The sequence below is a fragment of the Mytilus galloprovincialis genome, chromosome 7 (assembly GCF_965363235.1).
Source record: "Mytilus galloprovincialis chromosome 7, xbMytGall1.hap1.1, whole genome shotgun sequence".
Taxonomy (NCBI): Eukaryota; Metazoa; Mollusca; class Bivalvia; order Mytilida; family Mytilidae; genus Mytilus; species Mytilus galloprovincialis.
The window spans coordinates 88334216-88346214 of NC_134844.1; the positions used below are offsets into that span (position 1 = coordinate 88334216).

Below are 11999 nucleotides of genomic sequence, written 5' to 3' on the forward strand. Positions count from 1 at the left end.
AGGCCCTTGTTGGATATGAAGTTCCCATTTATTTGTGTCACTGTGGATGTTCCAACATATAATGTGGATTCATTTATTTTCGTGGGTACCTATTTTCGTGGATTGCTGAAAACTTGCATTTTGGTGGTTTTGAAAATCACTGTATATAGAGCCTGCATGAAATATGTAATTCGTTGAACATTGAATTTGTGGTTTCATCTCTTTTGGAAAATTGCAACCAGCCAATAATAATGAATCCACAGTATTAAAATCAATTTGAATTCAAATATATGACATTGTATTCTTTGTTACAGATGATAAATTCAGAGTTTTTGTGTGAGAATGAATCTTATGTGCTATTGAACAACACAAAGGTGTTTTATTCCAAGGCTACGATGAAGATGATACTTGGTGAAGAGTTGACAACTCTGATGTTAGATTTTGGCAGGAAGTTTAGTCAGTACAACTTGTCGGATACTGAGATTGGTTTATTGTGTGCTATAAGACTGACTAATCCTGGTAAGTGTTAATACTGAGGCTCTTAAATTGTTAAAAGAACTTGTCGGATACAGAGATTGGTTAATTGAGTGCTATAAGACTGACTAATCCTGGTAAGTGTTAATACTGAGGCTCTTAAATTCTTAAAAGAACTTGTCAGATACTGAGATTGGTTAATTGAGTGCTATAAGACTGACTAATCCTGGTAAGTGTTAATTCTGAGGCTCTTAAATTCTTAAAAGAACTTGTCGGATACTGAGATTGGTTTATTGAGTGCTATAAGACTGACTAATCCTGGTAAGTGTTGATACTGAGGCTCTTAAATTCTTAAAAGAACTTGTCAGATACTGAGATTGGTTTATTGTGTGCTATAAGACTGACTAATCATGGTAAGTGTTAATACTGAGGCTATTATAAGACTGACTAATCCTGGTAAGTGTTGATACTGAGGCTCTTAAATTCTTAAAAGAACTTGTCAGATACTGAGATTGGTTTATTGTGTGCTATAAGACTGACTAATCCTGGTAAGTGTTAATACTGAGGCTCTTAAATTCTTAAAAGAACTTGTCAGATACTGAGATTGGTTAATTGTGTGCTATAAGACTGACTAATCCTGGTAAGTGTTAATACTGAGGCTCTTAAATTCTTAAAAGAACTTGTCAGATACTGAGATTGGTTAATTGTGTGCTATAAGACTGACTAATTCTGGTAAGTGTTAATACTGAGGCTCTTAAATTCTTAAAAGAACTTGTCGGATACAGAGATTGGTTAATTGAGTGCTATAAGACTGTCTAATCCTGGTAAGTGTTAATACTGAGGCTCTTAAATTCTTAAAAGAACTTGTCAGATACTGAGATTGGTTAATTGAGTGCTATAAGACTGACTAATCCTGGTAAGTGTTAATTCTGAGGCTCTTAAATTCTTAAAAGAACTTGTTGGATACTGAGATTGGTTTATTGAGTGCTATAAGACTGACTAATCCTGGTAAGTGTTGATACTGAGGCTCTTAAATTCTTAAAAGAACTTGTCAGATACTGAGATTGGTTTATTGTGTGCTATAAGACGGACTAATCCTGGTAAGTGTTAATACTGAGGCTCTTAAATTCTTAAAAGAACTTGTCAGATACTGAGATTGGTTTATTGTGTGCTATAAGACGGACTAATCCTGGTAAGTGTTAATACTGAGGCTCTTAAATTGTTAAAAGAACTTGTCGGATACAGAGATTGGTTAATTGAGTGCTATAAGACTGACTAATCCTGGTAAGTGTTAATACTGAGGCTCTTAAATTCTTAAAAGAACTTGTCAGATACTGAGATTGGTTAATTGAGTGCTATAAGACTGACTAATCCTGGTAAGTGTTAATTCTGAGGCTCTTAAATTCTTAAAAGAACTTGTCGGATACTGAGATTGGTTTATTGAGTGCTATAAGACTGACTAATCCTGGTAAGTGTTGATACTGAGGCTCTTAAATTCTTAAAAGAACTTGTCAGATACTGAGATTGGTTTATTGTGTGCTATAAGACTGACTAATCCTGGTAAGTGTTAATACTGAGGCTCTTAAATTCTTAAAAGAACTTGTCAGATACTGAGATTGGTTAATTGAGTGCTATAAGACTGACTAATCCTGGTAAGTGTTAATACTGAGGCTCTTAAATTCTTAAAAGAACTTGTCAGATACTGAGATTGGTTAATTGTGTGCTATAAGACTGACTAATCCTGGTAAGTGTTAATACTGAGGCTCTTAAATTCTTAAAAGAACTTGTCAGATACTGAGATTGGTTAATTGAGTGCTATAAGACTGTCTAATCCTGGTAAGTGTTAATACTGAGGCTCTTAAATTCTTAAAAGAACTTGTCAGATACTGAGATTGGTTAATTGAGTGCTATAAGACTGACTAATCCTGGTAAGTGTTAATACTGAGGCTCTTAAATTCTTAAAAGAACTTGTCAGATACTGAGATTGGTTAATTGAGTGCTATAAGACTGTCTAATCCTGGTAAGTGTTAATACTGAGGCTCTTAAATTCTTAAAAGAACTTGTCAGATACTGAGATTGGTTAATTGAGTGCTATAAGACTGTCTAATCCTGGTAAGTGTTAATTCTGAGGCTCTTAAATTCTTAAAAGAACTTGTCGGATACAGAGATTGGTTAATTGAGTGCTATAAGACTGACTAATCCTGGTAAGTGTTAATACTGAGGCTCTTAAATTCTTAAAAGAACTTGTCGGATACAGAGATTGGTTAATTGAGTGCTATAAGACTGACTAATCCTGGTAAGTGTTAATACTGAGGCTCTTAAATTCTTAAAAGAACTTGTAAGATACTGAGATTGGTTAATTGAGTGCTATAAGACTGACTAATCCTGGTAAGTGTTAATACTGAGGCTCTTAAATTCTTAAAAGAACTTGTCAGATACTGAGATTGGTTTATTGTGTGCTATAAGACTGACTCATCCTGGTAAATGTTAATACTGAGGCTCTTAAATTCTTAAAAGAACTTGTAAGATACTGAGATTGGTTAATTGAGTGCTATAAGACTGACTAATCCTGGTAAGTGTTAATTCTGAGGCTCTTAAATTCTTAAAAGAACTTGTTGGATACTGAGATTGGTTTATTGAGTGCTATAAGACTGACTAATCCTGGTAAGTGTTGATACTGAGGCTCTTAAATTCTTAAAAGAACTTGTCAGATACTGAGATTGGTTTATTGTGTGCTATAAGACGGACTAATCCTGGTAAGTGTTAATACTGAGGCTCTTAAATTCTTAAAAGAACTTGTCAGATACTGAGATTGGTTTATTGTGTGCTATAAGACGGACTAATCCTGGTAAGTGTTAATACTGAGGCTCTTAAATTGTTAAAAGAACTTGTCGGATACAGAGATTGGTTAATTGAGTGCTATAAGACTGACTAATCCTGGTAAGTGTTAATACTGAGGCTCTTAAATTCTTAAAAGAACTTGTCAGATACTGAGATTGGTTAATTGAGTGCTATAAGACTGACTAATCCTGGTAAGTGTTAATTCTGAGGCTCTTAAATTCTTAAAAGAACTTGTCAGATACTGAGATTGGTTTATTGAGTGCTATAAGACGGACTAATCCTGGTAAGTGTTGATACTGAGGCTCTTAAATTCTTAAAAGAACTTGTCAGATACTGAGATTGGTTTATTGTGTGCTATAAGACGGACTAATCCTGGTAAGTGTTAATACTGAGGCTCTTAAATTCTTAAAAGAACTTGTCAGATACTGAGATTGGTTTATTGTGTGCTATAAGACTGACTAATCCTGGTAAGTGTTAATACTGAGGCTCTTAAATTCTTAAAAGAACTTGTCGGATACTGAGATTGGTTTATTGAGTGCTATAAGACTGACTAATCCTGGTAAGTGTTAATTCTGAGGCTCTTAAATTCTTAAAAGAACTTGTCGGATACTGAGATTGGTTTATTGAGTGCTATAAGACTGACTAATCCTGGTAAGTGTTTATTCTGAGGCTCTTAAATTCTTAAAAGAACTTGTCGGATACTGAGATTGGTTTATTGAGTGCTATAAGACTGACTAATCCTGGTAAGTGTTAATACTGAGGCTCTTAAATTCTTAAAAGAACTTGTCAGATACTGAGATTGGTTAATTGAGTGCTATAAGACTGACTCATCCTGGTAAGTGTTAATACTGAGGCTCTTAAATTCTTAAAAGAACTTGTCAGATACTGAGATTGGTTTATTGTGTGCTATAAGACTGACTCATCCTGGTAAATGTTAATACTGAGGCTCTTAAATTCTTAAAAGAACTTGTAAGATACTGAGATTGGTTAATTGAGTGCTATAAGACTGACTAATCCTGGTAAGTGTTAATTCTGAGGCTCTTAAATTCTTAAAAGAACTTGTCGGATACTGAGATTGGTTAATTGAGTGCTATAAGACTGACTAATCCTGGTAAGTGTTAATACTGAGGCTCTTAAATTCTTAAAAGTTTGTGGGGTGTCAGTGGCCAAGTGGTTTAAGTAGCTGTACTACTGTTTTCACTAGCCAGTCAACACTGAGCTCAAACCCAACTCAATGGGGTGCACTCAACTCTTATATTAATTGACTAAGATAATCAGTTTTTCGAAGGTCAATGGATTCTCCGGGCACTTCACTCTCCTCCATCAGTACAAACTTGAAAGTGACGAAAAAATGTGACGTTAAAATACCAGCAATCTTTCTTAAAAGCTTGTAAGTTAAAAAAAAGTCCATCAATGATTTCTATAGGTGAAGTACTAAGACCACTTTGCCACTAAAGTCTCTCATATGAAAAAAAATGATACCTCCTTATGGAAATCCTGGAGGGTTTTCTGTTTCTATTTCACCTGGCCAGAACTCAGTTCAAATGGAAAACAAATTGACTTAAAAGTAAAAAGAAATGCATTGCATGAGTTATCTCCCTTTATAGCATGTTTATGGCGTATTCTGTATGATTTATATTTCCTATAATTTTTCCTTCTGAAAGGAATATTAGAAATATTTTCTAATCGTTCACACGATGACAATAGAAGATCTTTCTACTTACCCAAATTCATATTTATTGGTAAAAAATGATAAGTTCTGGTTTAATAAGTAAGTTCCATTGTTAGGAGATAGTTTTAATTTTGAACTGATTTATAAAAAAAAATAGATTTAGCTAGTACTTTGTTATTGAAAACATCAAGATAATTAAATTCATCTAATTAAAGAAAGTAGCATAGGGTTTTAATATGAAATGTTATTTAACATTAAGTCCAAATAAATATGGTTTCTAAGCACTTTTTCTTGAAATAAGGGAGATGATTGGCTTCTATTTAACACTGATTCCAAAAAATGAATGAGTTTTTGGTATTAACACTTGTAATAAGTGCAAACATAAATACTTCTTATTTTTATCATGTCACTTATAGTCAGCATAAAAAGTATGAAAGGTAAGAAGGAATACCAATAACAATTTGTTATTGTTTATTTATAGATGTTGAAAATTTGGAAGAAAAAGACAAAGTAGAACTCCTGAACTCTCACTTTCTGGATATTTTTGCCAGCATGTTCAACAAGAGGCCCCACAGTAGCAGAATGGCATTGTCTCTGTTCCAGTACATGTCTGTATTAAAAACAATTACCCAGCTACAACAGGAGGCCATTTTTAACTTCAGCTTGGATAGTCCACCTGTAGAAGGTAAAAATCTAATGCATTCTGGGTAATATTTCCTCAAGTGTACGCCAAAACCTTGTGATTGGTTTGAAACTTGATATATGATAGAAATTCAACCAATGATGTTCGCTATTTTCATTTGCTGTACGTACAATAAGATATAAAGGCATGGTCCTTTTGATTCTGAAAAGGCAAATTGTTGCAGAAGTTGATGTTGTTTTCTGTCAATTCAGAAATTTCTTTTAGTGATACTATGGAAATAAACAAATTATTCTCTTGAACTGAATTTTAATGTGCGTATTGTTATGCGTTTACTTTTCTGCATTGGCTAGAGGTATAGGGGGAGGGTTGAGATCTCACAAACATGTTTAACCCCGCCACATTTTTGCGCCTGTCCCAAGTCAGGAGCCTCTATCCTTTGTTAGTCTTGTATCATTTTAACTTTTAGTTTCTTGTGTACAATTTGGAGTTTAGTATGGTGTTCATTATCACTGAACCAGTATATACATGTATTTGTTTAGGGGCCAGCTGAGGGACGCCTCTGGGTGAAGGAGTTTCCCGTTGCATTGAAGACCTGTTGGCGGCCTTCTGCTGGCACATTCCCCGTTTCCATTCTCAATTTTAAATGTACAGTTTATAGGTTTTGCTGTAGATCCTTTATTGTCCTATATCCCTTCAACTGTCTCAGTTCTTACACATTCGCCTTTGAGAAATCCTGATTAAAGTTAATCTAGCAAAGTGTTACCTTGGCCAAGCCTCAGTTGACAATTTTTTCTTGTGGTAACACTGCTCTATTATCCTTTCAGCTATGTGTTAGTTATTTATAAATTGTTTCTGTTTTAGTTGTAACTGAAATTGAAGTGACTCCAACATGAGATATTAAAACAACATAAAATATAAGATGGTTCAGCTCTACAGAAGAATTTTTACCAAAGATTTGGAAAAAAAACAACGAAGACTTTTAAGTTCCTTTATAAATGTTTTTTTTTTTTTTATCTACTATGACAGTAGGATGTAATAGCTAGGTCCAAAAATAGAAAAAAATGTTTAGGGGGTTTATCAGCTCTAATGTTTTTAAGACAAATTCTTAAAAAAAAACTGTTCACCAACACATCAATTTTTGTATTAAACATTAATTACACATTTAATTAAATTATGCTACTGAATTTATAAATAATGTAATGAAAACTGTCACTATGTTAATTGACCATTTGAAAATTTTGGAAGATTACTGAAATACGTGACATGGTATTTACAATACCGGAACCAAACTGGGTGAAGACAAGATATTTGCAGGCTTGTGACTTCGAAAATCAATTTTTACCTACTGACCCTATATTTTAGGTATTAAGCTCTCAACTTAAATTTGCTGTTGGCTTAACCATCTAAATAGATTTTCTTGTTTATCCTTTATAGTGCCTTGTTTTTAAGAGATTATTGTGATATATTTTTTGCCAAAAGGGAGATAATTAGTAGTTATTTTTAAAAGATGAAAAGTTTTCATATCAAAACACAGATTGACAATCAAAAAAAAAATTCATGACAATGCTCAAAAAGTGTAAAAATGAGTTTTGTCTTCCAATATTTTTTTTGCCAACACTAATTTTTTTTCAATAATTTAAAATAATAATTAACATATGTTGCAGAACTAAGGACCTATATGGCTACATTGGTTTCCATGGCATTAACTAATTTTACTTAATAAACCAGATCATTAAAAGTTGAATATGTGGCTAGACATGACTTATTTGTATTAAAATCAGCTGTTTTCTGAAAAAGGATAGATAAAAACTTTCGAAAATACTTTGCACATGAAGTGTATATAGATATAAGAAGATGTGGTATGAGTGCCATTTCAAAAACTCATTTCCAGAATCATAAATTTTACTCATAAATGGCAATTTGGAGTTATTTCCCTTTTCAATAAAGTTCTTTTTTTTAATTTAAGAAACACAAGATTTGTCAGATTTTATCTTAAAATACTGTATCAGCTTATATGTAGTTTGTATAAAAAGAAAACATATTGTTGTTCGTTAATACATGTAACAGTAGATTTTGTAAAAATATTTTCTTGTCTTTAGTATTTGTTATGAAATGCAAAAGAACTTTAAGACAAGTCAAAATAACTGCCTTTGTAAATAAAGGAAGATGTGCTATGGTAGCCAATTAGACAATCTTCAACAATTAGACGACTATCCACCAGAGATAAATCACCATTTAGCCTTCATCAATGGGCAAATCCAATATTGTATAGTCATCTATAAAATGCCCTGCCAAGAGAAAAATTCAAACAATTCAAACCTGAAATCTAATGGTCTGATTCATTTAAAATCAACTGAAGAAAAAACAATTATGTTAAACATTGAAAAAATAAACAACTTTAATAATCTAACAATAATGTTTCTACGTGTATGTGAACAAAATTAATTTTTTGCTACCTAAAACAAGTGTGGACACAGATTAGTGTGGATAGTATGTTTGGATGCTTGTTTGCAACCTTAAAACATTTTGGTCCCAAGTTAGACAACTCTTACAAACAATATTTTGCTCAAGTGGCAAGGTTATATAGTTAAATGTGTGATGCCAAATAAACAGCTTTAACTGCCTCTATCAAGTGTACATTCCAGTGCAAATATGTGATTTCACAATTTTTTATTTAATATTTTTAGGTTTGAATGGTATTGTTAATGATAATGTTTGTTCAAATTTTGTTATTTTTTATCAGGAACTATGTACAGGCAGTTATTTTATTAATTTATAATTGATTTATTTTTTTATTGTTGGTATGTATTATCATTGAGATACTTATATTTTATATTAGCGGCAATTTTACAGCAATTATACAGTGTGTCTCATATTGTCTTATTTCATAACCCAGAAACATGTTTTAAAAATATAAATTATGTCATGCATCTTTAATAGAGGGTTGGAAGAACATTTTACAATACGTCAGGATTCTGGATTTACACTTATATTAATTTAAAGAATGCTTTTTTTTTTCAAGGTTCCAAATTTGAATACTTTTTGCTATTCTTTATTTTTGTTGTTCTTTATTTCGTAAATTTTTCCTATTTTTCTATTCTGTGTCAACATTATTTGTTGTATTTCTATTAGAGATGTAATATACTTACTTCTTGTTTGTTAAATATTTCCACTATATTTTTATATTGTTCAAAGCGACTTAATTTTATCGAAGAAAAAAAATTGATGCTTTACCATGATGTATGGTAATTTTTTATGCTGATAGTGCAATGTTTATATTATTGTCTATATAATATATGTATTATTGTTTAAGTATTTCAAAGGTAGATAACCCAGGCTATAATGTTTCAAATCATGTTTTATTAATGACAATCAATAATGATGTGCCTTGGTATTTTTTTATTAAGTATTTTGTGTTGTTATGCCCCATTTATATGCATTATGTTTTCTTGTCTATGCGTCCGTTTGTCCCACTTCAGGTTCAAGTTTTTGGTCGAGGTAGTTTTTGATGAAGTTGAAGTCCAATCAACTTGAAACTTAATAAACATGTTCCCTATGATATGATCTCTCATTTTCACGGTCCACTAAACATAGAAAATGATAGTGTGGACGGGGTATCCATGTACTTGGGACACATTCTTGTTTATTATTCTATGAAATTCATAATTATTGATACAAAATTTAACGGCTTGGCCGACTATATTAGTAGGGGGCATTTTGTTTCTGTAAGGTTTGTGATTCTCTTTGTCAGTTCATATGTCGTGTATCATTGTTGTTTCATTCAGGTGTGGACTTTTTGTCTGTAAGACATGCCAAACAAGTATCTGTCCTAGATGTTGTGGTTCACTGAACACGAAACAACATTATATCCAATGGATATGTTTCTGACCATACTATTATTTGGACCATGACCATATGGGTATGGCCCTATGAGTTTTATACTCATTTAATTTTTAATGACCGTATGAATATTCAAACCATATAGGTATTTTTCAAATAAATTCTTCGTGCTGAACATGCATGAAATATTTGCCACTGGGCATTGAGCAATCAATCAATCAAATAAATTTTAACTACCTCCACAGGAACATGTGTACAGCTCCTTTTGTGAAGCAAAATCGGCCCAAGTTACTAATTGAAAGCCTTATTTTTTTTATGTGTATTCACAAACTCGATGAATCTATTATCTTGCCGTCGCTAAAGTTTATTTAAAGTGCCTTAATTTTATCCTGTTGACTTTCGTCTATCAGTAATACCACACAGTGATTTAAGAAATGCACTTTTTTTTTTTTTTTTTTAGATCTCCTAAATTTTACTCATCATGCTTATTATTCACTTAATTGATATGTTCTTGCTCCTATTTATACGATCATAAATCACAAAATATTTGAAAATCGTGAAATTAAATCACTGTCAAGTGGACTAGAATGGGCTACAACACCAATAATTTCTTTATTATCAGTATGTATGTTGATTTTTTTTTTGCTCAAACATTTTTAATATGTAGATAATAATGACATAATTTAATTGTTTGTGGATTTATGTAACAAATATATAGAATTGAAAGGCCTACGTGTTTTTCCAAGGTATTGTTTGTACAATTATTATGTAAGAGTAGAAATGACATGGTCATTCCATAATCAGGTGCGGATCCAGGGGGGGTTCCGGGGGTTGGAACCCCCCCTTTTTTTGGACGATCAATGCATTTTAATGGGGACATGTAGTTGGAACCCCCCCCTTTTTAAAATGGCTGGATCCGCCCCTGATAATGGGCAGGATATGTATGTGTCCTTTTCTCCCACCATGCATAATGTGGATTCTTTTACTTTCATGGGTATCAATTTTTGTGGATTGTGGAAATTTTTGATTTTTGTGGTTTGCCAAAGTTTGCATGTACAATGTACTTGTTTAACACTTAAATTGGTTGTTCACCATTAAAATTGATATTCAATGAATAATAATATAATCCACAAAATTTAACTGAGAATAAAGTAAATCCACCCAAGCTCTTATGATTTTAAAAATAGTGTGAAAAAATGAAATTTTTAAAAGATGGAAAATTTTGAATGAAATTTTATATTGTACATGTATATTGTTGTTAGTGACTCATTTTGATAGTTTATTTATATTGTTAAAATTGACTGAAATTTATCAAGAGTATAATAGTTACTAAAATTTGTAAGTGTCTGTTTTATTTCAAGTTTCAGATTTGAGTGATATAATATAATATTGTAAAAAAGAAGATGTGGTACTATTGCCAAGAGATAACTCCCAACAAGAAGATGTGGTATGATTGCCAAGAGATAACTCCCAACAAGAAGATGTGGTATGATTGCCAAGAGATAACTCCCAACAAGAAGATGTGGTATTATTGCCAAGAGATAACTCCCAACAAGATGATGTGGTATGATTGCCAAGAGATAACTCCCAACAAGAAGATGTGGTATGATTGCCAAGAGACAACTCCCCACAAGAAGATGTGGTATGATTGCCAAGAGATAACTCCCCACAAGAAGATGTGGTATGATTGCCAAGAGATAACTCCCCTAAGAGACCAATTAATGACACAGAAATAAACAGCTATAGGTCTATGTACAGCCTTCAATAATGAGCAAAGCCAATACTGCATAGTCAGCTCTGAAAGGCTTCGAAATCACGTATGTAAAACAGTTCAAATGAGAAAACTAATTGCCTAATTAATGTACAAAAAAACCTAAAAATAACAAACAACCACGTGCACTGACTTACAGGCTCCTAACTAGTTCTATGCTGTTTACAAAACTTTTGAATTTTTGAAATACTAAGGCTTTTCTTTTTCTACCTCAGGAATAGATTACCTTAGCTAAATTTGGAAAAACTTTTAGGAATTTTGGTCCTCAATGCTCTTCAACTTGTACTTTATTTACCTTTTAAACTTTTTGGGATTCGAGCGTCACTGATGAGTCTTATGTAGACGAAATGCCAGCTGCGTAAATACAAAATTTAATCCTGGTATTTATGATGAGTTTATTTATCACTTTAAGGCAACAACTCTTGTAATAAATTGTCTGGCAGTTTTGATAAAAATGGACAATAGGTAAATCTCAACATTCTGAACATTTCTGTCACTTTCACATTTTCTCTTTTCATTAGCAAGATAATACCTCAATGATGATAAATTATTGATAATGGCCAAACGTTTAAATTTGGCCATGTAGTTTTAGAAGATTTTAGTAAAAGTTAACTAATGACAAACAACGAACCCGAGTGATTAGAAAAGCTCACTTGGACCTTTGGATCAGTCAAACTAAAAAAAGCTGAAATTTTTCATTCATTGACTTAATATTGGATGCGTACAAGAAAATCACATATTGAGACAGTCCCTAAACCTCACAATCAACAAATAAGACA

General features: G+C 32.3%; 1 protein-coding gene across 3 annotated transcripts in view; it reads left to right on the plus strand.

Annotated features, from left to right (window-relative positions):
* The window catches only part of LOC143083945 (retinoic acid receptor alpha-A-like), a 34730-nt gene extending 23944 nt beyond the window's left edge, over positions 1-10786 (plus strand). For all 3 annotated transcript variants that reach the window (XM_076260353.1, XM_076260354.1, XM_076260356.1), the window contains 3 exons: positions 294-498; positions 5448-5651; positions 6471-10786. In XM_076260353.1, the coding sequence (XP_076116468.1) occupies positions 294-498; positions 5448-5651; positions 6471-6502 (441 nt within the window). In that variant the 3' untranslated portion in view covers positions 6503-10786. The remainder of the gene's footprint in view (positions 1-293; positions 499-5447; positions 5652-6470) is intronic.
* Positions 10787-11999: the final 1213 nt, after the last annotated feature.